Source organism: Tasmannia lanceolata, unplaced genomic scaffold, assembly GCF_043159265.1.
Source record: "Tasmannia lanceolata isolate RefF3 unplaced genomic scaffold, GAP_Taslan_0.1 ptg000011l, whole genome shotgun sequence".
In the NCBI taxonomy this organism is placed as follows: domain Eukaryota; kingdom Viridiplantae; phylum Streptophyta; class Magnoliopsida; order Canellales; family Winteraceae; genus Tasmannia; species Tasmannia lanceolata.
Window position 1 is genome coordinate 18762975 of NW_027518688.1, and position 27604 is coordinate 18790578.

Sequence of the window (27604 nt, forward strand, 5' to 3'; positions counted from 1 at the left end):
AAAGATCCCACATCAGAAAGGGAAGACAAGTTGTTGGGCTATATATGTGGATTTCTCCTCTTCCTATGTAGACGCGTTTTTTTTTTCGGAAAAACAAAACCGGAGAGGGCTGTGGCCTAGATCCGGACAATATCTACATAGATGGTCGGGGTGTTACAGATATGGTATCAAAGCCGTATCTCCTCTAGTACGCTGTGCTAGCAAGGACGCTGGGCCCTTTAAGGGGGGTGGATTGTAATAGTCCCACATCGGAAGTGGAGAGAGAGTTCCTGGGCTATATGTGTAGACCCCCACCTTCCCTGTGGAGACGCGTTTTCAACATCTCCAAGGGGCGGGGGCTACGAAGTGGGTCGGGCACGGTTAGTGCTGCTGGAAAACAAAACCGGGGAGAGTAGATGACCTAGAATCGGACAATATCTACACAGTGGGGTCGGGGCGTGACATAATGGTATCAGAGCGGGACCTCTCATCCAGTACGGTGTGCCAACGAGGACGCTGGGCTTAAAGGGGGTGGATTGAAAGATCCCACATCGGAAAGGGAGGAAAAGTTATTGGGCTATATATGTGGATTTCTCCTTTCCCTATGTAGACGAGTTTTCTACGGAAAGACAAAACCGAGGAGGGTTGCAGCTTAGAACCGGACAATATCTACACGGTGGCCGGGGCGTTACAAGTGGGTAGTAGTATTTGGTTGCCAACCCCATAGAGTAGTGGTAGGGGACGTCATTACCAATATTGTGTGTGTGTGTGTGTGTGTGTGTGTGTGTGTGTGTGTGAGAGAGAGAGAGAGAGAGAGAGAGAGAGAGAGAGAGAGAGAGAGAGAGAGAGAGAGAGAGAGATCATAAATCCCACGGTTCTACTAGCAAAAAAACCATTTTTTTGGGATTTTATGCTTGGATTTTGCTAGTAGCTTTCTGTTATGTCTGTGACCAAACAAGGAGGAGACAAGTCAAATATACTCTTGGTAGTTCGAAACTCCACACACAACCGAACAAAGTATTTTGTTGACGTGGCAGCAAAAAACCACACAAAATCTCATAGAAACTCGAGATATTGTGCAACCAAAAATACCTCCATAGGGAAAAGAGTTGGTTTTTTTTAATGAAACAGACTAGAGATTATTAGGGGTGCAACTTGGGTCGGGTTCAACCCAAAAAAAAAAAGTCAGGTCGGGTTGGGTTCAGGTTGAGTTTTCCCGACCCGAGTTGAGTTCGGGTCAGGTTCAGGTTGAGGGCTTGGGCAACCCGACCCGAGTGAAACCCGACATTTTTTACCTTTTTTTTGTAAGCTTAAAGACTCTGGTTAGGTCGGTTTGATCTCGGGTTAATTAGGTCGGGTTGAACTCAGGTCGGGTCAGGTTCGGATTGGGAAAAAGGGTCCTTGGGTCGGGTCGGGTTGAACCTTGTCGGGTTGGAAATCATGTGGGTTGGGTTCGAGTTGAGAAAATGGTTCGGATTGGCCTCAACCCGATCCGACTTGAGTTGCACCCCTAGAAATTCTTTATAATGAAAACTCAAGTATTAAACTTATGTATAAAATAACCCATGAATTATATGGTGAAAATGCTTGAATCATACATTCAAATTTTGATTGAAAATTTTTAACTCATACATACATGGGGCAACAACAAAAAAAAATAGTATTAGCATGAATATGCTAGTCACTCCTTGCATGCCAACTACTAAGAAATTACCAAAAATGATGCAGTCCAAAAATATGCTCAATTCAAGTAGGATTAGATTATCCAATTTAGTGCACATGTTTGCACAAACCAAGATCCTTGTTGATACCTTGATTTATATGTGTAAAATACCTATCCATTAAGAATTGTAAGGCTTCCCACAATCAAAGTCAGCTTCCTCCAAAAGCATCCTAGCCATTACTCCAGACAACCTATCTCTTAGGTAGTTCATCACCTTTCCAGCACTTTGTTGTATCGAACCTTGCATAAAAGATATAGTGATAAGCTCAATGCTTCTCCATCTCCTGTTTTTGGTGTACTTCTCTAAGCCCCTCCTAATTCTATTGTATTCTTCTTCTTTCAATCCTCTGGGCTCTTCCAATAAGGATTCTCCAAGGCACCTTGCCAAAATAACACCATCTTCCAATGATGAGCATGCTCCTTGGGCAAGGTCTGGAGTCATTGGATGAAGAGCATCACCAGCTACACAAACATTTTCCTTGCAGGTATCTCCCCATAACAAATGCCATGGCCATCTTAATCTCAATGGAGAGGAGATGACACTATCCAATTTGCTATTTTCTACGACGTCCAGTACTTCTTGAGGTACATTCCCAAGCTTGGTCAACACATACTCCTTCAAATTAGCCACACTTTTTTCCTTGCCTTTGTCTATCAAAGAAACAACCCTAGAAATTTAGAACATACGGAAAGAACATGCATATCCATACATATGCTAATGCAGTCTAAGTCATAAGTACCGTTCTTGAGAATGTCTCTCGGCAAGGGAAAATCTCAGGATAAATTAATTTTTTTTTTAAGGTTTATATTGGAAAAATTAATAAAAATAAAATTATTAAAAATATATAAAATAAAAATATCACGTTATTATCATGGTAAATGATTAAGAATGAAAATATTGCTATATTTTTTTTAAAAAATCTCGGGTTTATTTTGGGATTTAGTCGTTTTATAAATATGTCGTGATTTTTTTTTAAAAGGGAGATGATTTTTTCGCCCCCTGGTAGGATTAAGCACCCCTCCTTTTAACGTGAATTGTTAGCAGACTTTAATGCTTTTTGACGTCAAATCACGTTAAAAGAGGGGCGCATAACCCTACAGGGGGCGAAAAAATCATCGCCCTTTTGAAAAATGTCGGAGATATTTGTGACATAGAATGTAGTAAGGTGTCTAGTAGAATCAGAGCATGAAAAGCTTTACCCTGGGGAGAGGGAGAATAAGTGACGAACCAGTAAATGGTTTTCTCATCACAAGGCAAGAAACCAGACCGGTAGCCATCTCCGAAGTACTGCAAGAATTCAGGCTGGAAGCCATGACCATCTGGAAACTCTGTGATACCCCTTGTGGCCCAGCGCGACGTAAAGGCTGGAGTTTGGAGGCCTAGCCATTTGGCCACCACTGAGTTCACTCCATCACACCCTATCAAGACCTAAAAGTGTAAAATAAACACATCACAAGCGGCTAGTATTGTGGTGCCTTGTGCATGAATTATATTTAGATTTTATTGTGATTTCTCTAAGTGATGAGTATGAAGTGAAAGGGATTTAAATTACTCAATTTCCAAAGTTTAGCCCAATTAATCTTTGAAAATGATGATAGCCCAAAATGTTTTACTTTTGAAAGATATATTTCATGAAACTTCATGAAAATCTTTTCAAGGAGATAAACCTTTGGGCTAAATCAAGATTCTAGATAACAAGCTGGAATATATAATATGTTTTACAAATTGGAAACGATATCCACACTCCCTTTGTTTTAGTAATTCAATCATCAAAACAAGGGAGTGTGGGTATCATTTCCCTTCACAGATTAGGGATGGTTAAAACTCCCAACAAGGAAAGAAAAACTTTAAAAAAAAGAGAGATCATTACACTTTATTATTACCTTAGTTTTGAGGATAGATCCATCAGCTAAATGAAGCAGCTTTAAGTCCTCCCTTTGTTCAATAGAAATCACCTTGGTGCCAAACCTGATGGTGCCAGGTGGGAGCTCCATTGCAAGGGTTTCTACCAACAATTTCCTTTTCACACACCGGACTTCATGTTCTCCACTACATATCATCACCAAATTTTACTTGCAAGATATTAGAAAAAGGAACTTCTTACAAGAAAAAATCATATCTATTATCCTCCCTTGTTTTAATAATGTAACTCTTTTCTTTATTTTAAGCTTATTCTCTGTTTCATTTGACGTAGAATGGGTCTAAAACAAAATTTTCACCTAATTTTCCACTTAAAAATGGGTGTAAATTTTTTTTTACCTGCATTTCATGTCGAAAGAAACAAAGCCCTGGGCCATGTTTGGCAAACAGGAATTTTTACTCAATTGTGAGGGGGGGGGGGGGTTATCGGAGGTAGAAACCTACGAGGGCGTGAGAGAGGAGAGGGTGAGGAAAGGCTGAAAAAATATTTCACTCTAAATATGATTTATTTTTTCCCTGGTTTTAGCCTTTTCTCACCCTATCCTCACTCATGACCTCCCAATTCTCTCCTTCTCCTACGGGGATCTGAACTCTCCTCGCTGCTGGGAGCATACCCATGACTTTAAGCCAAAGAGCCACACCCGTCCGGGTTATTGCAAGTAAAAGAGTATTAAATGCAAAATGATGACATTCATCCAATGAGGGCTCCCTTTCAAGCCCATTTTTGCAAGGGCACACTTGAGTTTAGCATACCTCTTGGTTTAAAGATAATCATACTTCTCTAAACGCTATCAACAATTTAACACTCAATAAACAATAAAAAAAAGTATTAATTAATGAAGTGAGATGTGTCATTATCAAACAACAGAGAGTAGATCCCTGTGCCCTTCTCTTACACTAGTTAAACAAATATTTTATGAATTTTTTTCATGGTTGCCAAATCTGCCTTAGTTTAAGGACATTTACATTTCTGTAAATGCCCATAGCCAATCAAAAAAGTATTTAATAAAGTCAGAAGTATAATTGCAAACTAATGAAGAGCAGATATCATTTCCCTTCGTACAAACTATCTATTTCCTCTATCAATAAATTACTTGACTCACCACTTCCCATTGGCCTTAAATGACATTTGAGCAGTAGTAGCACCAGTAGGCATAGAGACAGCAACCAATCTGCAAAATCAAACTCAGTCAGTCTCCTAAACTGTTGAGAATTTCGATGGGCAAAAACCGATCTGATCACGTGCAAACAAAAATAGAAAGATGCAAAGCCACACAAGCAAAAGATATATGTGGTTTGTCCTACATGCCCTCGTCCACGAGTGAGAACATGATCTTCCACTATGAGAAAAAGTGATACAAGGATTACAATGGGTAAACTCAAACCCACAAACCACATCCCTTCGTTTTGTGAAACTAAGCTGTTGGAGAATGCGTTATTTAATCATTTATACTTTAACACGCCGCTTCACATGTGACCCCACTTTTTAGGGTTGGGCTACACGTGGCAGATGTGGCCCTTCTTTTGGGTTGGCCATTAGTTGTGGATTTTTAATATCAAGGAGTTTTGAACCCGGGCAATCTGCTCTGATACCATGTGAAACTAACAATGACTCCAAAAGCTTAAGCTGCTGGAGAAGGCGTTATTCAATCTTTTATACTCTAACACCTTTCTTCTCAACTAAGACTAAGACCATACATAGAAAAGAGAAAAACAAGAGACCCTCTCCCAATTTCTCACCAGATGAGAAAACCTAAGAAGAATATCTCTTTTTCTCTCTCCACACCTCTTATGCTCATGTTTTTTTCTCGAGCCTCTCTTCTACCTTATACAGATACTCTCTTTCGCTCTCCTAGTCATATTAGGAGATAAATAGCCTGGACCTAGACTTTGAATAACTAGGAAACCTAATCTAACTCTCCACCTTGGGTTGCTTTTCAACCATCCGAAGATTTTTCATTGATGTTGTTACAAATCTATTATCGCTACAAGCCATCATTGGCCTTTCGAAATACCAACTACACACCTTCAAATCATCCTGATTCTAACTCCACCTGACTTAGTCAATACAATCAATGCACATGTGTAGTTGCTAACTAGTTGACTCACCCAGTCAATCCTGGAGAGGGATACGGATCTGTCTTCGCAATCACAGGTACCAATATTACTTCACCGGTGTCTGCATCATGGAAACCGTCAACATAAGCCTCTCAACTAGCTGCAATAGAGACCATAGGCAAGTACTTATCATTCTTACACCGTTTCCAACCTCCATTGAGATTATAGGAATACATGTTACCCATGGAGTCCAATCAGCCAAGAGACACTATATTCTTCCGTATCTTTAGGACATACGCCACTCCACCCAAAGTACAACCCATTCTGTCGAACATCTTGATCCTACCATCCTAAATTTTGTGAAGTCACAAGTGGACCCATCACTCAAGGAACCTACAACTGCTCTTATCCAATAGAACATATCAAAATAATCTCCCTTTAACATACATAAATAGAGCATCATGAATCTAGAATCCACTCATCTTGAGGAGAGATGTGATTTCATATGGAGACTATGGGAATATCTCTAACTATTATACGCTGCTCATCTGTTATATCTGCCATGGTATTTGTAGCATCAGTGTGTGACATATAAGCTCTCTTTGGACAAGCCTGCTTGATATGAGTGTATTCCTTGCACAAATATTCCACACCATTTATACTCATTTTGGATCTTGACCTATCCTTTTCTAATCCCATGTCAGCTGATCTTCCTCTTTGTTTTATGTTGGAAAATTTGACTGTAGAGATGGAGAGAAAAAGAGATGAGATACTTCAAGGCGCGTTACAAACGTCGCTTTCCTTAAGGAGATATTTGCCCCAGCAAATTGTGTGCATAGGGGAACCACAAATTTGCCTCCAAGATACAATGAAGCCAGGTGAAATTCACCCTTGTTTGTCGACATTTTTCACTAACGAAAAAAAATCCAAATCACCCTTGGACTTGTCCAAGTATTTAAGACACTAGTATTTGTTTCTTGATAATAACAGTAAACTAGAGAGAAAACTTCAAAAAAGAGCAAAAATTAATTTTGGAAAGGCTTCTTGAGTGATGGGTCCACTTGTGACTTCACTTGTATTTCTAAACTCAAAGTCCCAACTTGTATTTTTTGGATTCTCATTGAAATGATAAGTTTCTGGTCATTTTATAGACCGCCTGGTGCCTTTTCACATTGAATTGTACCTTTCGGTGGCACTTGATCATGATGGGCTGTTTATTTGACTAGTAGATCACGATTCTACGGTCAGATCGATCATGGAGTGACTGTTGTTTGAGTAAAACATCTGCCCTCCTCCGTAGTTGCTGGATCACGACTGATTGCCAATCTATATCCAAATCGCACCCGATTGGACTTTGATTGTTGGTATGTGAGTGGTTGCGGTTCGACGATCCAGATTGTACTCGATCAGACACAAGCCGCTACCCAGGATCATATGCACCAGAACGCACCCGATCGAGCACTAGCCATTGGACACAATCGAGTGCGATCATGATGGCCTGCTTATTTGACTAGTAGATCACAATTCTACGGTCAGATCGATCATGGAGTGACTGTTGTTTGAGTAAATCATCCGCCCTCCGTAGTCGCTAGATCACGACCGATTGCCAATCTATGGCCCAGATCGTACCCGCTTGGACTTTGATTGTTAGTACGCGACTGGTCGCGATTCGACGATCTAGATTGCACTCGATTGGACACAAGCCGTTACCCAGGATCATATCCACCAAAATGCACCCAATCGAGCACTAGCCATTGGACACAATCGAGTGCAATCCTACAGGTCAAATCGCACCCGATCAAGATCATCATCCAATCACATTGATTGGATCAACGGCTCAGATTAAATCTCCAAAAATGTAAGTGCTCCTATTGATCCTCGTAACGATGTATCATGCGATGTGCAAAGTGCACCAAAAAGCGCCCCACTACCCACATCACGCGTGTGTTGCACCATCCTACGGTCCTACCATTTTCCACAAGAGCAAGAGAGACAAATGAGAAGGACTTTATTAACCCCTCTACAACCTTTTTTTCAGTTTCGAGGGTAGGACTAAATGTTTGCTCTTCCCACAAGAACTTTTCACCTCTTTTAAAAAGCACTTATGTTCGTGGAAATCTATATGTTCTGTTAAAAATGAATTTGACCAAGCAATCCGATACAAAGTTGGCAAGGGCTCCAATGTTAGATTTTGGTCGACCTTTGGTGTGGCCAATCGAAGTTATGTCTAGAATTTCCAAGTCTTTTCAGAATTGCCTCATTCCCTAAAGCTACGGTTGCAGATTACCTGGTCAGAGAAGGTCAAGGGGGTGGAGGATTCTGGGATATTCGTTTGCGTCGGAATCTGAAGGAAGAAGAAGTTCTGGAATTTGAGAGATTGCTCCGAATTTTAGAACAGACATATTGCTCGCAACACAAGGGGGATGAAAGAATCTGGACACCATCTTCTGATGGGGAGTTCACTGCTAAGTCTTTCTTTAATTTGTTAAACGACGGCTCCAATTGCCCGATGAGACGGATTTGGAAATCACTGGCACCACCAAGAGTGGTGGCGTTTGGATGGACTTTGATACATCGTAAGATTAACACTTGTGATCGCCTAAAGAAAAGACATTTCAGTATGGAGAGTTTGTGCGTTCTATGCCATCAAGATGAAGAAACATTGGACCATTTAATGCTACATTGCCCCTTTGCTTACCATTTATGGACAAGAGCAATTGGAATTTTTGGGATTTCTTGGGTTTGGTCGGAATCTATTAGTTCTCTTCCATCTACCTGGCGCGCAAGGCCGTTTAGCGAAATGGGTAGATATCTCTGTGCAACAACCCCATATGCCATAGTGTGGAATATCTGGAAAGAACGTAATAGACGTATTTTTCAAGAGAAAAGTCGAACGGTCGCTCGAATTGCATCTGACATCAAGGTGGAACTGATATCCTGGATAAGGGTAAAGAAACAAACCCCTTATGGGATGGGAGACTTGATAAGGAATTGGTGGGCGGTAATATGGGACAAAACTATCAGAACCAAGCCTAAACCTAAATGGAGGAGGCCACCGGTGGGGTGGCCAAAATTGAACTTTGATGGCAGTTCCTTGGGTAATCCTGGCAGGGCAGGGATTGGAAGAGTAATTAGAAATCCCATCGGATCAGTTGTTATGATGTTTTCGGAACCATGTGGGATTTGTGATGCTAATGAGGCTGAGGTTAAATCACTACTTTTTGGTCTGCGGTGGGCATGTGAAAATGATTAGCGACCTCTTATAGTGGAAGGCGACTCTTCAAATGTAGTGGCCTGGGCTTTTGAATCATCAAATGGTCCTTGGAAATTGCAGGATATCATTGCGGAAATATTGGATTTAATGCGGATACTTATCCAAATCTTGAACACCATAGGCGATCGGCAAATGAGATGGCTGACACTTTAGCTAAGGCGGGAGCTAGCCGGGAGGACATGGAAGTGATATCTTATTTGTCATGTATGCAGTTCAGAAAGGAAGGATCTTGTATTTCTATCTTTTGGAAGGGCATTTAGGCCGCCTCCTCTCTGAAGTTATCGGATTTGTCCGGTGCTTCATTAATATTTGTAACAGTAGGCTGGGACTACCGGTCCCGATTGCTATTTCAATATTAATGAAAATTGTCATTTTTCAAAAAAAAAAAAAGCACTTATTTTCCAAAATAAAATATTCTTTTATTTCTAAAACCTTTTTTTTAACTATTTTATTTGTAAAATACTCTAACAATTTCTACCTATTCATGTTCTTGACTTCCATCGAGAATAGGTTTTTCTCATCTCATTAGATAAATACGACAATGTGTTCTCCTTTAACTTTAGGGCAATGATAAATTTGCACCCCTGGAGTACGCATACGCACCCCTTATAATGTGATTTGACATAAAAAAGCGTTAAAGTTGAGCACTGTTCATGTCAAATCATGGTATAAGGGGTGCGTTTGCGTACAGCAGGGGGTGTGAATTTATCATTGCCCTAACTTTATTATATCCTTACCATACAATAAAGTAGTTACTAGTTTATCTCACAAATCAGAAAGAGAGGTAAGATGCATATATATATATATATATATATATATATATATATATATATATATATATATATATATATATATATATATATATTTATAAGTGCCATATTGAAGTTGAAATTGATATTTTTTTCTCCCTCCGCCTCTCATATAGTCATGTGTTTTTTCTTACACTTCCCGTCTACCTTGCTTAATCTAATTCTCCTCTCTCCTAGTAAAACTAGGATGGGTCTATCCCACGTGAGTGAAAACAAGACACCAAAAAACCCAACACTAAAATCATTCAACAGAAATCATATGTAAAAAAATAGAGACAAAGAAGCAAATTGCTGAAGCATTGCTGACCCTTGAAGCTGGATATGGTGTTGACGGAGAGAATCGCCAATTCCCAAAGCATCCAAGGCCTTCCATGCATTGCTCCACGCCAAAAACGTGAACCCACTAGTCCTCAAGCTGTCTGAAGATTCCAGAACCAAGCTTTGTAAGCCCATCCTGCCAAAAAAAAAAAAAAAAAGGAATGAAAACTCAAAAAATCATTAAATTGATATCTTACATACAAGAAAAAGGAACCCAGAAATAAGACAAAACTATGCCTGTGAAGTCCTAGTGAAGTGGCAAGACCAGCTATCCCTGCACCCACAATAACAATATCTTCAACGACCTCCATTTTCTAGTATGAGAAAGAGACAAACAGAAAAAGAGAAGAAGAAGAATAAGAAGCAAAAGAACAAGAAGAAAATATATAGGAGGGAAATTAGCATGAGGTAAGCACGGAAAATGAGCATGAGGTAAGCAATGTAGTCATCGTTGATTATGGCTAGTAAAGGGAAGAAATTATAGAGTGGCCGACCGTGAAGTCCATCAAGGTGGCACGTCAAACGTACTACCTTGATATTTAATCCAACAGCAGCATCTTAAACAGTGCGCTGCTCTTGGATCAATTATCAAGGGTGATACTGTTTTGACGGTACTCGACGGTCAGACACCATGTTCAGCACGAGAAATGATATTTCCACCTTTTATATATTTGTCTTTTACCAAAAGAGATAGGATTCCCACACCTTTTTTTTGCGTTTCCTGAAGATAGACTTCATTCCAAGGAAAAAAGACAAATCATTCCCTTGTAAACGAAATAGAAAAAATAAAAATTTAATTCACCAAAACTACCCCTTTTTAATGAACATTTCAACCCTACTAGACTTGAGTTTTTTTGTTGGATTTTTTGCCAAAGAAAATCCACTTTAATTAAGAAGCAAATAAATATGTGAATAAAAGAAACCAAACCAACAAGAGGCAACCACATAAAAGATTTACGTGGAAAACCCTCCAACGAAGAGGGAAAAAATCACGGGGCGAATCTGACGAAATATTCACTAATCAAATAAGTAATACAACGTCTCTCTCTCAAGTTTTCACCCTAAACTTGAGTAACTACAAGAAACAAGAGAGATAAAAAAAAGAGTTACCTCGTTGCGAACGACAAAACCCATTTTCTCACCAAAAAATACCCACTTCGATCTTCATGTCGAAGAAAAACTCAAATCCCCAAGAAGTCTCCGTGCAACGAGAGGATTCAACGGCGCGGTGAAAATCTCCAAGAAGAATGCTCCAAAACCTAGGTTTTGATCCCACACAAAACCCTCTAAAAGAGCCCCCAAGAAAACCCTAGTTTCTTCTCTCTCTCTCCTCACTTTTTTTCACCTTTTTTTCTTTTTCTAATGTTTCACAAAATGTCAACACACCCCACACTCCCACGCCACTTTCCCTTTTTCAATCGGAAACCACTTGTTCCTATTTCAATAGGATACATGGTATGTGGGATGTGGGCCACAGCATGGGGCTGGACCCCACCAACATTTTTCGCTCAAAGAAATTTTTCACAAGATCCAAACAGCCTAGAAAATTTGGTATAAATTCCAAAAATCGCAGTCAACTTCATCCAAACTCTCTAAAGTAGCCATAGTTATGTTGGCTTCTTTAAGGAATTTAATGTGTGGTCCAAGTTTTTTATATTTACTAAAACGTTTTGATAGCTAGTGCATTCGTTAATGAGCATTGGAAACGTAATTTTACACATGTTTTGATAAAAAAATGTCTCCAAACATTTTACACACGTCTCCGAACATTTGTAAAAGTCACAAAACACTCTCAACATGTGTTAAATTATGTTTCAAATGTTCCTTAAGGATAGTTAGCAAAACTCTTTATTCAATTAAATTTAGAGGGTTGATAGCAAAACAGGATCCAATGCTGGAAAAAACAAAGCATGCATCCTCCACCGTGACACGTGCGCAACAAACAAAAAAGAGGGAGCCTGTATCCCCACGAATGCCAAAAAAATGTGAAAATGGCCAAATCGATCGGTCCTATTCACCCATTCTTTAATTTTTACTCGCAATCCTGTGTTAGAAGTCTTTTCCTTAAATTTATGTTCATTGGAACATTATAAAAAGAGAAAACGGTTCCTACACATATGTGTAGAGAGTTCTCTACACACTAGCTTAAAATACAGTGGGGGCCCACATTGTTTGGATGATCCAAGCCATCCATTTTAAAGGCCCTCACATAGATAGGGTGTCTACAAAAAATCAGATCCATAGGATCATCCCAACCCTACGATTTGTGGAGGTAAAATGGATGTCTTTAAGCCTTCACAAATTAGTCCATTTTTTACCTCCACAGTTCGAATGGATAGGATGATCCTATGGATCTGATTTTTTGTGGACACCCTATCTATGTGAGGGCCTTAAAAATGAATGGTTTGGATCACCCAAATAATGTGGCCCCCACTGTATTTTAAGCTAGTGTGTAGATAACTTATCTACACATATGTGTAGGAACCGTTTTCTCTTATAAAAATGCATATTGTAGGCAATTTGGCAAAGGGCAGTGATAAATTCACCCCCTTGAAAGAAGAGTACACCCCCTTTAACAGAAATTGTTAAGTTCTGTTAGGTCTAAAATTGGTAACAGGTTATGGTAGGGCCGGAAGGGCTGATCTGACACGCCACGGCTGAAGGGCTGGTGGATTCCTGCGCTGCACAAGGGCACAGACAAGAAGATAAAGGGTCAGAGGACCAACCCGGAGTGATGCTCCGGACGGGCGCTTCGACACTCAAGTCAGTATGAGCAGGAGTGCAGAGCAATGTCAGAGCAAAAGCTTAGGGTTTTGATTTTCAGATCCCTCACCTTAGCACAAGTGAAGGCTATTTATAGTGATTCTGAGCCACCTGTCTAGGACAGGTGGTAGTTCTGAGCCACCTGTCCAGGACAGGTGGTGGCCTCTGTATGGACCAGGTCTCATACCTAGGAAGGGTAGGTGGAAGTCCCTGATTGGTCCAGGTGTCACACCTAGCAGGGACAGGTGTTGGCTTTGCAGCGGTCCCTGTGAGGGCCACGTGTCAACAACCAATTGGTTGCTGAGTTCGGACCTCATCAGTGCTGAGTTCGGACCCATCAGTGCTGAGTCCGGACCCCATCAGTTGCCCCCTGGTTCTCCGAGTCGTGACAGCGGCTAGGGGAAGCAAAAAGAGGGTTAAAGCAGCATCTGGCCGGCCTTGAGGCCTCTGGGCAGCTGAGGCCGGCCTCAGGCAGGGGCCAGAAAAAACCGCGGTGGCCAGGGGCCTCTAAGCGGCCTGGTCCGGCCTTGAGACCTGGCCTGAAGGAGCACGGCCGGGCAGGAGCCCCTGTGCAATCCAGTCTGGTCGAAATTTGAACCAGAAGTCTGGCCGGCCAAACCTCCTGGGCGTCGTGGCCGGGCAGATCTCCTGGACGGGGCGGCTAGGCCGGACAGGTCCTCTGTCGCCTAGTGAACGCGTCATATCCTGTCCGGCTAAGCCTTCTGGGCGGCTAGGCCGGACAGGTCTTTTGTCTTCTAGCGAACGCGTCATATCCTGTCCGGCTAAGCCTTCTGGGCGGCTAGGCCGGGCAGGTGTTTTGTCGCGTAGCGATTGCGCCATATCCTGTCCGGCTTCGGCTAAGGCGTTGGACGGCCAGGCCGGACAGATCTTTTGTCTTCTAGCGAACGCGTCATATCCTGTCCGGCTAAACCTTCTGGGCGGCTAGGCGGGCAGGTCTTTTGTCGCGTAGCGATTGCGCCATATCCTGTCCGGCTTCGGCTAAGGCGTTGGACGGCCAGGCCGGACAGATCTTTTGTCTTCTAGCGAACGCGTCATATCCTGCCCGGCTAAGCCTTCTGGACGGCTAGGCCGGGCAGGTCTTTTGTCGCGTAGCGATTGCGCCATATCCTGTCTGGCTTCGGCTAAGGCGTTGGACGGCCAGGCCGGACAGATCTTTTGTCTTCTAGCGAACGCGTCATATCCTGTCCGGCTAAGCCTTCTGGACGGCTAGGCCGGGCAGGTCTTTTGTCGCGTAGCGATTGCGCCATATCCTGTCCGGCTTCGGCTAAGGCGTTGGAAGGCCAGGCCGGACAGATCTTTTGTCTTCTAGCGAACGCGTCATATCCTGTCCGGCTAAGCCTTCTGGGCGGCTAGGCCGGGCAGGTCTTTTGTCGCGTAGCGATTGCGCCATATCCTGTCCGGCTTCGGCTAAGCCTTCTGGGCGGCCAGGCTGGACAAATCTTTTGTCTTCTAGCGAACGCGTCATATCCTGTCCGGCTAAGCCTTCTGGGCGGCTAGGCCGGGCAGGTCTTTTGTCGCGTAGCGATTGCGCCATATCCTGTCCAGCTTCGGCTAAGCCTCCTGGGCGGCCAGGTCGGACAGATCTTTTGTCTTCTAGCGAATGCGTCATATCCTGTCCGGCTAAGCCTTCTGGACGGCTAGGCCGGGCAGGTCTTTTGTCGCATAGCGATTGCGCCATATCCTGTCTGGCTTCGGCTAAGGCGTTGGACGGCCAGGCCGGACAGATCTTTTGTCTTCTAGCGAACGCGTCATATCCTGTCCGGTTAAGCCTTCTGGGCGGCTAGGCCGGGCAGGTCTTTTGTCACGTAGCGATTGCGCCATATCCTGTCCGGCTTCGGCTAAGGCGTTGGACGGCCAGGCCGGACAGATCTTTTGTCTTCTAGCGAACGCGTCATATCCTGTCCGGCTAAGCCTTCTGGACGGCTAGGCCGGGCAGGTCTTTTGTCGCGTAGCGATTGCGCCATATCCTGTCCGGCTTCGGCTAAGGCGTTGGACGGCCAGGCCGGACAGATCTTTTGTCTTCTAGCGAACGCGTCATATCCTGTCCGGCTAAGCCTTCTGGGCGGCTAGGCCGGGCAGGTCTTTTGTCGCGTAGCTATTGCGCCATATCCTGTCCGGCTTCGGCTAAGGCGTTGGACGGCCAGGCCGGACAGATCTTTTGTCTTCTAGCGAACGCGTCATATCCTGTCCGGCTAAGCCTTCTGGGCGGCTAGGCCGGGCAGGTGTTTTGTCGCGTAGCGATTGCGCCATATCCTGTCCGGCTTCGGCTAAGCCTTCTGGGCGGCCAGGCCGGACAGATCTTTTGTCGCGTAGCGATTGCGCCATATCCTGTCCGGCTTCGGCTAAGGCGTTGGACGGCCAGGCCGGACAGATCTTTTGTCTTCTGGCGTCATCACTTTGCGCTTTGGAACTTGTACCTCGCAAATTAATGCGGACGGTGCATTTAATGCGAGCGGCGTATTTAATGCGGTAGGTGACGTGGCGCACTCCGGCTGGTGGGAAAAGGGCGGGATTTTTCCCGCTCTTCCAAGCCTATATATACCGGAGTTTTTACTCCTCATTTTTCACTTTTCACATTCTCCTCTCATTCTCTGTTGCTCGGCTAGTCAAATTTCTGCCCGCCTCGGATCAGTGAGCCCGGAGATCTTCAGTCAGCACCTCAGTTCGGTAATTTCTTTTAGCTTTTCTTTTCTTCCCTTTTAATGTCTAGCACTAGTTCCGAGTCGGACTCCGGCTCAAAGGAGTCCGGTTCGACTAGTAGTATTGGGTCCGGGGCGTCGGAGAGGACGAGGCCGGCCTCTCCTGCGGAGGCCGGTGTTGAGGACGAGGAGATAATAATCGTAGTAGACGAGGAGAGCGGAGAGGAAGAGATTGTGGACTTAGACACAATCCCGGTCCGTGGGGACGGACCGCACCGGGTAGAAACCAGCGACGACGAAGAACACGCTGAAGTTCCTCGCTTGCCGCGCGCACCCGTCGAGGTGATAGCGGAGGCACGGATGGAGGCCAACCCACAGTACAACATCGGGGCCCTGTACGAGGCGAATCATTTGGGGCCGGGCAAACTTCAGGCCGTCAGGGACAAATACTGTATCCCTGACCGGTACCTTTTGAGGGCGGCCGTTGAAGGGGACCGGGCCAGCAACGATAGTGCAGATCTCTGTCTATACGAAGAAGCCTTACGGGCCGGGCTCAGGCTCCCCTTGCATCCATTTTTTGTTGACGTGCTGAATTATTACGGGCTGGCGGTTACACAGGTCGTGCCGAACTCTTGGAGGACGCTGGTCGGCTTTCTGCACCTTTTGGAAGTTCGGGTCCGTAGGAACCCCACCCTGCCCGTCTTCAGGATGTGTGCGCATCTGAAGAGGCACAAGGACGGCGGTTGGATCTACATCAGCCCACGGCCCGAAGTAAAAATGATCACTGGCATACCTACTTCCATTCACACATGGAAGAACATGTTTTTCTACGCCAGGGACACCGAGCAGGGCTCCCACTGACTGTTCTCATTAGAGTGGAGAACGCCAGACACCAAGAACCTTAGTCGGAAGCCAGCCCTTAAGGGCTACGACTACATGACCTTCGTTTTGATCAAAGAAGAGCTGAAGCGCGGTCAGGTAGACTACTCGGAGTTCTCCGAGGAGGCCGTCCTGGTAGAGCTCGGTATCAGCCGTGCGACGCCGGCACGTACGTAGTCTTTTTTAGGCCAGCTCTTATTTTTTGAACTGTTCCTTTCTTTTCTTCTTTTTTTTATAGTTCTAACTCTGTTCTGTTTTCACGTTCAGAAATGGTGAAGCAGATGTCCATGATGGACAGAATCAGGCAGAGCTCCCAGGCGTCCCTGTGGGACCCTGATCCCGCGAGAGGGGCGTGGGGCGCGAGCCGCCGCGCGCTCTCTCTTGGTCTCTCGTTCCCACGCGATTGGCGTGTGCATTTTATTTGTTGATTTGAATTCGTCTTTCCTGTGAACTTGGGATCACTAAGGCAATCCGAATTCCACACGAAAGAGATTGACAGAGTCGCCACCTAGATGTGGGATCTAGGACCCATAATTAACCAGAAATCTAGACTCGCTACCTGGTTACGAGAATGGAAGGTATGGGGAGTTATCCACCACATGCACCATTCTTGCCCGATAATCGGTCTTCGATTCCAAAAGCTAACTCTTTTAAATTTATTTTAAATGGCTCATTCAACTCTATGTTATTGTGCGAACTAAGTGACATGCATCCTATGATCTAATTTCAATGTGAATCCTAAATGTGTATCTTGATTTCTTAATTTGTCTGGATTCAATCTAGGTGAAAGTTCTCCTAAAATTCTAATTTCATGAAAAATCCTAAGTGATTTGATTAAGCATTTACAAGAAAATTAATATACAAAACACCACAATTTGTTGTGGTGCCGACTCGCGGGTGGTATGCCGTCAGACATCCAAGCTGCCTACGTACCCAAGCCTCACTGGGATCAGAGTCGACGTAGTTCGGTGCACCTAAGCTAAGCTACATATGCCTAACTCAACTAGGACACCGACTTAGACGGATTTGACTGTTTCAACAGTTTTAAGAGGAATTATTTAATTCAAGTTGAGGATTTTATTATCTTAGGATTTCATCTAAGATGCTATATGATTCTTATCTGAATGCAAGTTGTCCCTTAGACTAATGCAGGTTTGCCTACATCCTAGTTTACTATGCTTGTCTTAAGGAAAGATTGGGCGACTAGTGTAACTAGATCTATGGTACGGTTGCTATACATAGCAAGCGTCCGTGATGAGGCTGGACTCCTAACTCTAGGACTCCCTAAAACTTAGGACACGACACAACACTAGTGTTCCTAAATTGGGCTCTAATGGTTCTTAGATTGGAAACCATAATCCAATGGTTCCGGAAGACTCGAGACAAATCAATTCAAATTCTTGAAGTTAATTAATTTCAGATTTCATGGATTTTCGATTTATGGACACTTGAGGATTACCAATGGTTCTAGGGTTCACCAATTTCGGCCCAGAATAGCATCCAAGGAAGGGAATCGTGCGTTCTTTCCTTGCGCAATTTAATACTTAGGTTATAACATCTTATTGCCTGGCATATCTCAGGATTTCCGTGGACAGTAACCTCGGAGCCAACAACATGCTATAGCTTAAGTATTCAAATTGTCAAAGATCGGTTGCAATTGGGATACGATTATGGATGCACTGACCATTTTTCCAGGGAATTCTAATGATCCTAAGATTTCTGTTTCAATGGATTAAGGAGTTAATGTGTGACAGAGATTTAAGGTTCTTTAGAAATATTCAGATGATTTTCAATTAATTTCGGATTTTCAATGAATTTTATCAATTTTAAACATATGAGTGATTTTACAAGTGAAATTGTAGCAAACGAATTCGAAATGAGTTAAAATTTCTACAGCAGCAAGATATGATGAAATGTAGCTTACGGAAAGAGTTTTACAGATTTTTACATTAAGCTCATATTTAATTTCGATTTAACAATTGATTGACCAGATTGCACAAATAACACAGAAACCACTAGAAATATGAATCTAAATTCAATGAAATTTCTACATTAATAAGATATAAGTAAAAATAACATACTGAGAAATTTTCATGAATTTTGGAAACCATTTACTATCAGTTTCAGATTTTGTAATTTTCAGACCAGATTATGAATTAACCCTACATCCCATATGAAACCAGATCCAAATCACTTGAAACTTTTACAGTAACTAGAAATGTGAGATTGAAGACTACTGTAAAAATTTTAAGAATTTTAGTTGTGATCTGATGTCAGTAACAATTCCTCCAAAAGCTGGTAAATTTCAAAGAAAGCATAAAATAATATACCAAACAAATTCTCAAAATTCTCAAAATTTCATGGTAGAATGTACTGGTATCATATTAGTTTCCCACGAAATTTCATTAATTTTGGAATTCATTTAGTATATATTTTATTTTCGAAACACTCATGGAGATCATGATTTTGAGCATACATATTTAATTTTCAACTAAATCCAATTAAATACTAAAAATCATGCAAATATACCAAATAATTCTAGAAAAATCTAAAAATTAAGTACCTACCTGTGATCGAAATCCTCGCCGAATCCGAGAGCCGAAAAATTCGAAAATCGCACCGCCGCTTGATCCGCTTCCGCTTTCTTTCTCTTTTTCTTTTTTTTATTTTCTTTTTTATTTTTTTTTTATATGGAACAAGGGAGTGAGATGGGGAGAAACAAATAAGGAGAGAAAGTAGATAATGATAGTGTGAGAGTGAGAGAGTGAGAGATATTGAGGGAGAGAAAGAGAAAACTATCCAAAAACAATGTGTTCCTTTTTTTTTTTTTTCTCCTCTCATCACCTCTCTTTATATAGTGAAAAACTTAGTGGAGAGGTGGAAATAAACAATGAGAATGGTGGGTGTGGTGGAGAATAATGGAAATAAACAATGAGAATGGTGGGTGTGGTGGAGAATAATGGAATATATAATGGTAATGGTGGGAATTGTGGTGGGGAATAATGGAATATATAATGTGAATGGTGGGTGTGGTGGAGAATAATGGAAATAAACAATGGTAATTGTGGGAATGGTGGTGGGAATAATGGAATATATAATGGTAATGGTGGGAATGGTGGTGGGAATAATGGAATATATAATGGTAATGGTGGGAATGGTGGTGGGAATAATGGAATATATAATGGTAATGGTGGGAATGGTGGTGGGGATAATGGAATATATAATGGTAATGGTGGGAATGGTGGTGGGGATAATGGAATATATAATGGTAATGGTGGGAATGGTGGTGGGGATAATGGAATATATAATGGTAATGGAGATAATGGTGTTATTTTAAAGGGAAAAATGAAGTTAGTGGAAATGGTAGAGAAAGTTAAGTCATGCTAATGGTGAGTCCCACATCAGCGGGTTCCGCACAAGCGGGTCCCACATCAGCGGGCCCTACACAAGCGGGCCCCACATCAGCGGGTCCCACAGAAACGGGTCCCACATCAGCGGGTCCCACACAAACGGGTCCCACACTAGCAGGTCCCACACTAGCAGGTCCCACACCAGCGGGTCCCACACAAACGGGTACAAATTCTCCCTAGTTTAGATTTTTCTGAATAATCCTTCTCAACATTTAGCGGGAAAATGCGAAACACGACGGAAATGACCAAAAATATTTAGAAATGTAACAAACGGATGCGGGAAAGAAAGACATTGGAAAACCGACGGAAAACAAACCCTAATTTCTTTATCGATTAAGGTAGAGCAAAATGGGGTGTCTACAGATGCCCCTCTTTGGTAGAGATGACGTAGTCATCGAATACCAAAGTCAAAATGACAGAGCCATTTTGCGTAGCTTTAATCGACAAAAGACTCTACACAAAACGGAGCCTAGACGCAAACATTTACTACCTAATGCAAGACCCTAAATGAAATCCTAGAATTAGAACATAATAAGAAATCCTGATGCGGTGCCGTTCACAAACGGGCAACGAGAGAATGAGATACCAGTTTCGAATGGATTCCGAAGAGAAAGAACAAAGATCGTTCTCAAGCGGTTTTTAAAAGAAAATGAGACATCTTTCACAAGCGGGCTCAAGGAGGATAAGAGACCATTCACAAATGGACTCAGAAAATGAGGTACCGTTTACAAACGGGCTCAAAGAGAACACGGGACCATTCACAAATGGACTCGAGAAACGAGGCACCGTTCACAAACGGGCTCAAGGAGAACATGAGACCATTCACAAATGGACTCAGAAAATGAGGTACCGTTCACAAACGGGCTTAAGGAGAGGACGAGACCATTCACAAATGGACTCGAGAAACGAGGCACTGTTCACAAACGTGCTCAAGGAGAACATGAGACCATTTACAAATAGACTCAGAAAATGAGGTACCGTTCACAAACGGGCTCAAAGAGAAGACGAGACCATTCACAAATGGACTCGAGAAACGAGGCACCGTTCACAAACGGGTTTAAGGAGAAGACGAGACCATTCACAAATGGACTCGAGAAACGAGGCACCGTTCACAAACGGGCTCAAGGAGAATAAGAGACCATTCATAAATGGACTCGAGAAATGAGGCACCGTTCACAAACGGGCTCAAAGAAACAAGATAGCTTCAACAACGAAGAATTTAGAGATTTTTCATAAACTTGAATTTGACGTAGGATTGGATTTGATGAATTTTTGATTTTTCAGAAATAAGGCACCGTCCACAAACGGGCTCAAGGAGGACATGAGATCATTCACAAATGGACTCAGAAAAATGAGACACCGTTCACAAACGGGTTCAAGGAGAAGACGGGACCATTCACAAATGGACTCGAGAAACGAGGCACCGTTCACAAACGGGCTCAAAGAAACAAGATAGCTTTGATTGATGAATTCAACAATGAAGAATTTAGAGTTTTTTCATGAACTTGAATTTGACATAGGATTGGATTTGATGAATTTTTGATTTTTCAGAAATAAGGCACCGTCCACAAACGGGCTCAAGGAGGACATGAGACCATAAATGGACTCAGAAAAATGAGACACCGTTCACAAACGGGTTCAAGGAGAAGATGAGACCATTTAGAAATGGACTCGAGAAAAGAGGCACCGTTCACAAACAGGCTCAAAGAAACAAGATAGCTTTGATTGATGAATTCAACAACGAAGAATTTAGAGATTTTTCATGAACTTGAATTTGACATAGGATTGGATTTGATGAATTACGGAATTCCAAGGAAATGAGGTATCATATTTGTATGATGCTCAAAGAGAACATTTTTGAATGGACTCAGAAGGGAATGGAATACCGTATTTTTATGGAGTTCCAAGGAAATGAGGTATCATATTTGTATGATGCTCAAAGAGAATAAGAGAACATTTTTGAATGGACTCAGAAGATAATGGAATACCGTATTTTTACGGAGTTCCAAGGAAATGAGGTATCCTATTTGTATGATGCTCAAAGAGAATAAGAGAACATTTTTGAATGGACTCAGAAGAGAATGGAATACCGTAATTTTACGGAGTTCCAAGGAAATGAGGTATCATATTTGTATGATGCTCAAAGAATAAGAGAACATTTTGGAATGAACTCAGAATGAAATACCGTATTTTTACGGTTCTCGAGGAAAGGAGATATCACATTTGTATGATGCTCAAAGAGAATAAGAGGACATTTTTGAATGGACTCAGAATGAATGAAATAACGTATTTATACGGATTTCAAACAAATGAGACACCATATTTATATGATGCTCAAAGTTAACTCAAGGACAATGGACTATCGTATTTATACGAATTCCAAGAAATGAGACATCACATTTATATGATGCTTAAAGAGAAGAGACCATTTTCAAATGAATTCAGAGATAATTTGAGCTTTGACATAGATTATCAGAGAAAAGGAACTGAAATCTCTAATTAACAACTTTGGAAGCAAATGATTCCATACCACCATGCAGCAAAGGTCTTTCAAGGCTTGAACATGAGATGCCACTTCATTAGCAACCTGCCCCAGTTGAAGGCCTTCTAACCTTCTTCTATTTATTGACCAGAGATCATTCTTGCAACGATTTTTCACCATTCATGACAGTCGCACCTTTTCCAAGTTTCTCGGAATCTGTTAATGAACCTGCCTTCAGAGTGATTGCACCCTACAACAATTCTTTAAAATAGCATTTGTAAATTTTTCTAAAAATAGAACCACATACATTGGTAATAAAAAGACAAAATAAGAAAGATTACTCAAGTGATCTCGTGATGCTTCTGACTTATCAGTATTTTCTTTTGGGTTAGGTTAGCCTCTTTTAAAGAATGTTTCTCCACTGATAAACATCTTAACTTATTTTTTAAGACAGTGATACTTCATATATCCTTCTATCAACTTTCGGATTGTTTTGAAATTAATGCCCTTAGTTTCGGGAATCATTGTTATTTTTGCCTGACCTACTGAGAGTTCAGAGGTCGATGTAATTCTTCTGGCGTGAACCCCATCTTACCACGACCAAGTATTCCTTTTTAGATTTTCAACTTGGCGGACCGTTCAACCTTAACTTTTGCCTGAATCGCCTTTTCAGGTTTTTGACTCAGCAGGCTACCCCCTTAACTTTTGCCTAAGCTGCCTTTTCAGGTTTTCAACTTAGCAGGGGAATGATCCTAAATTTTGCCTAGATCGCCTTTTCAGGTTTTCAATCTAGCGGATCTTCAAGCTCCATTCTCTTTTTTTTTTTTTTTTTTTTTTTTTTTTTTTTTTTTTTTACTTGAACACCAAAAGGACTTTACAGGTGAGGTAGAGCTTTTCAAAAAATGGCTTAAGGTTTTGCAAGAGTTTCAACCGAACCTGTGAACAGGTTGCCTACGTATCCCAGTGTAGGAATCAGGTCATGCGTAGTTCAGGGGAATGCCCCTAGTACATTGGGTTTTGAAGGAAAATTTTATGTAGGCTCAAAAGGGTTTGCAAAAGGTTATATATTTCTTGATTTTGGGTTATGAATTTGGGTTTTATTCGGCCAAAAGACGGCCTTCTGGTGTTCAAGCATAGAACCTCTTGAGTTGATCAAGATTTGTTGGTTCCGGCATTATTTCTCCATTTAAATTACGGAGCTTGACGGCTTTTCCAGGTAAGATTTGGTCCACGATGTATGGCCCTGACCAATTAGGCTTGAATTTGCCTCTTGGGTCAAACACTGGTGCTCGGTTTTCTTTTAGAACAAGGTTGCCTTCTTCGAGATCTCTGATTTTAACCTTTTTATTAAAAGCCCGGGCTATTCTGCGCTGATAACCCTGCACATGGTAAAGCGCTTTTAACCTCTTTTCATCTAGCATATTCAGCTCTTTATATCTGGCGTCTGCCCATTCATTTTCTGGCAACTTGACTTCAGCCAATACTCGGAGCGAAGGTACACGAATCTCTACAGGTAGCACTGCTTCCATACCATAAACAAGAGAGTAAGGGGTTGCCCCAGTTGAAGCTCTAATTGATGTTCTGTAAGCCCACAAGGCGTACGGCAACTTATTCGACCAATCCTTATAAGTTTCTGACATCTTGCTAATGATAGTCTTGACATTTTTGTTTGCAGCTTCCACTGCTCCATTTGTCTGCGGCCGATAAGGTGAGGATTTGTGATGCTTAATCTTGAACTCTTCGCAAAGAATGATAACTTCTTTCTTGAAATGAGATCCGTTATCTGAGATAAGTTCATGGGGAATCCCATATCTGCATATGATGTTGGTTCGTATGAATTTAGCAACTGATGCGGATGTAAGCTTTGCATAAGAAGCGGCCTCAACCCACTTAGTGAAGTAGTCAATTGCAACGAGTATGTACTCGTGACCACTGGATGACTTAGGGGAAATTTTGCCAATAATGTCAATTCCCCAAACCGAAAACGGCCAAGGAGAAGTAAGAGAATGCAATTCGGTAGGTGGTACATGGATGAGATTCGCATGTATCTGACATTTATAGCATTTCTTCACAAATGTGTGACAATCTGCTTCCAATGTTGGCCAATAGTACCCCAGACGTAGGATCTTCTTTGACAACATCTTCCCATTCATATGAGGTCCACACACCCCTTCATGAACATCTGCGAGAATTTCTTCTGCCTGATCTTCAGTGACACATAAGAGTTGAATTCCGTCGAAGGACCGTCGATACAGCTCTCCTCCACAAATGACAAAGTTAGCCGCCAATCTCTGCAAAGTCCTTATCTCCTTATTCGACGCCTCATTGGGATGCCCCTGGCCCGAGATGTAGTTCTTTATGTCCGTATACCATGGTTTACCATCGGGACATCTTGCAGCTATCTCTATAGCATCAACATATGCAGGAGCCCATTGCTCTTGAACCGTGATGGGCCTCATTTTCATATTGTGAGGTATGTCAATCATAGAAGCTAACGTCGCTAAGGCATCGGCGAATCTATTCTTCAACCTTGGCAAATAACTGAAAGTGATGTGCTGGAATTGCTTAGCGAGAATATCCAAGTATTCATGATATGGCAGCAACTTTTCTTCTTTGGTTCTCCATTCTCCTTGGGTTTGGCAAATGATTAACATTGAATCTCCATATACGTCAAGATTCTCTATGCCTAAGGCCAATGCTGCCTCAAGCCCAACAATGCATGCTTCATACTCTGCCATATTGTTGGTGCAATTGAATTGTAACTTAACTGCAAGGGGAACATGCTCATTTCGGGGTGACACAAGCAATGCCCCTACTCCTTGCCCTGTTTGGTTTGCTGCTCCATCAAAATAGAGGGTCCAACCAGTTTCTGGATATTCATCTTCTACTATCATGATCTCTTCATCTGGGAACATCGTCTTGAAAGGCTGATTTTCTTCTCGGGGTGCTTCTGCCAATTGTTCAGCAATGGCTCGGCCCTTTACTGATTTTTGGGTTACATGAGTGATGTCAAATTCAGACAACAACAATAACCATCTGGCAGTCCTGCCTGTTAGGGCTGGTTTTTCAAATAGATACTTCAAAGGATCCATCCTTGACAAAAGCAAGACCTTATGTGATAAAAGGTAATGCCTGAGTCGTTGAGTAGCCCAAACCAAGGCTAAGCAGGTTTTTTCCAGGACAGTGTACTTCTGTTCATACTCCAACATTTTCTTACTAAGATAATACACAGCCTTTTCATGCTTAGTTTCTGGGTCTTGTTGCGCTAGCATACACCCCATGGTGGTTTCTGTTACTGACAAGTAAAGCAGCAATGGATGCCCCGGTATCACTGGTGCTACTATCGGTGGTTCAGACAAACTTTGCTTTATCTTTTCAAAGGCCTGCTGACATTCCTCTGTCCATTCTTTGGAAGAGTTCTTCTTTAAGAGCTTAAAGATAGGTTCACAAGTTGATGTCAGATGAGCGATGAATCGCCTTAGGAACTGTATCCTTCCTAGGAATCCCCGAATTTCCTTCTCGGTTCTAGGCGGCGGCATCTCCTGGATAGCCTTAATCTTCTGAGGATCCACCTCTATACCCCTTTGACTCACCATGAATCCTAACAACTTACCAGAGGTAACCCCGAATACACACTTGCTAGGATTCAGGCGAAGCTGGTATTTGAGTATTCTTTCAAAGAACTTCTTGAGGTTTGGGATGTGATCCCTCCTTTCCCTGGCCTTTACAATCATATCATCAACATAAACTTCGACTTCTCTATGTATCATGTCATGGAGTAAGGCTGTAGCTGCTCTTTGATATGTCGCACCAGCATTCTTAAGACCAAATGGCATTACCCGATAGCAATATGTCCCCCATTGTGTAATGAACGAGGTCTTAGCCATGTCCTCGGGTGCCATCTTAATTTGATTGTAGCCCGAGAAACCATCCATGAAAGATAGTAATTCATGCCCGGCCGTATTGTCCACCAAGATATCGATATGTGGTAGAGGGAAATCATCTTTTGGACTTGCCTTGTTCAAATCCCTGAAATCTACACACATTCTCACCTTTCCATCTTTCTTCGGTACAGGTACTATATTTGCGAGCCATTCTGGATATTCCACCACTTGCAGAAATCCAGCATTCAACTGCTTAGTAACCTCTTCTTCTACTTTCAGGACCCACTCAGGCTTCATTCTCCTTAGCTTCTGCTTTTTAGGTTTAATCCCAGGCAACAAAGGTAGCTTGTGTTGAACAATGTCTTCGCTCAACCCGGGCATATCTTTGTAGGACCAGGCAAAAACTTCTTTATATTCCTTAAGTAGGTTTATTAATTCATCGCGCTCTTCAGATGATAGAGTATTTCCAATTCGTATTTCCTGTATTAAATCTTCTGTTCCGATGTTTATAATTTCGATTTCATCTTTAAGAGGCTGGGCTCGGCGCTCCTCCTCTTGTTTGAGCATATGCTGTAATTCAAAGGGAGTTTCGTCGATCCCCTCTTCCTCGTCTGAGGAGGGAGTGTTATCATTATTATTAAAGTCAGAAGCAAACACAGAGACATACTGAGAATCAGATTTCATTGAATTGAAAGAAGTTACATCATTATCATTGGACTCATCCTGAACAGGCTCAGGATTCACATAGTAAATAAACTCAGAAAATGACTCGCCTGGACTAGGCACTGACACCGATTCACTCGACTTGAATAGACTTGACTTAGCAATATAATAAAGTGGAAAAACATCAGAACTCCAGTTTGAAAGATTTTCTGTTGCAGGTGCAATCTGACTCTGGGGTTCAGTAAAGGTATCATTACTCTGAATAACTGCCACCAGCACATCTTCACAATCTGTCTCTTCTTGTTCTTCAGAATAGTAATCAACATCAGGCACATTTTCTTCAAACAAAGATTCCAGCACATCTGGCTCAAGGTAGACTAACCAGTCCTCAACAGCTTTCTCAACATAATATATCGGCGGTTCTGTTTCTGGGAGAGCAAGGCCACTGAATATTTCAAAACCGGGTATCATGATCCCTGTCACTGAGTCATACCATGGTTCAGAAAACCCATAGTATGGAAAGGTCTCACCTTCTTTGATAAAATGACCATTCATTGATAAGGGATATGGAGCCATTAGGAGTACCCTTCCGGTGCGGCGGATTTCTTCCTTCAATTTCAACAATTCTTTCATGGATTCCTCCTCCTCCTCAGTAGGTATATACCCTAGACCGAAAACTCCAGAGTTTGCTTTGATTGGGCGCCAATGAGACGCTTTGCTTGGATCACGGCCTAAATTCATACCCGGAAAGTAGTTCATTTTTCTCATCATCTTGGCAACC

At 42.3% G+C, this 27604-nt stretch overlaps 1 protein-coding gene across 2 annotated transcripts; it reads right to left on the reverse strand.

Annotated features, from left to right (window-relative positions):
- Positions 1–1557: 1557 nt before the first annotated feature.
- On the reverse strand, positions 1558–11429 carry LOC143886203 (monooxygenase 2-like). 2 transcript variants are annotated; one of them, XM_077390156.1, is made up of 7 exons: positions 11193–11429; positions 10320–10356; positions 10072–10218; positions 4727–4795; positions 3587–3752; positions 2903–3131; positions 1558–2353 (listed from the first exon to the last, which is right to left on the reverse strand). In XM_077390156.1, the coding sequence occupies exons 3-7, from the start codon at positions 10215–10217 to the stop codon at positions 1821–1823; spliced, it is 1143 nt and encodes a 380-aa protein (XP_077246271.1). In that variant the 5' UTR covers position 10218; positions 10320–10356; positions 11193–11429; the 3' UTR covers positions 1558–1820. The 2 variants fall into 2 exon arrangements, with proteins under 2 accessions (XP_077246271.1, XP_077246270.1); XM_077390155.1 differs by lacking the exon at positions 11193–11429 and having other exon boundaries at positions 10320–10432.
- Between the last annotated feature and the right edge of the window lie 16175 nt (positions 11430–27604).

Excerpts from the sequence above, each read along its gene's own strand:
- LOC143886203 (XM_077390155.1), bottom strand. The coding sequence starts at position 10,393 with ATGGAGGTCGTTGAAGATATTGTTATTGTGGGTGCAGGGATAGCTGGT. Across the intron at positions 10,219-10,319 it reads ACTTCACTAGGACTTCACAG|GATGGGCTTACAAAGCTTGG; the intron begins GCATAGTTTTGT and ends TTTTTTTGGCAG. Across the intron at positions 3,753-4,726 it reads TTTAAGGCCAATGGGAAGTG|TGGAGAACATGAAGTCCGGT; the intron begins GTGAGTCAAGTA and ends GATGATATGTAG.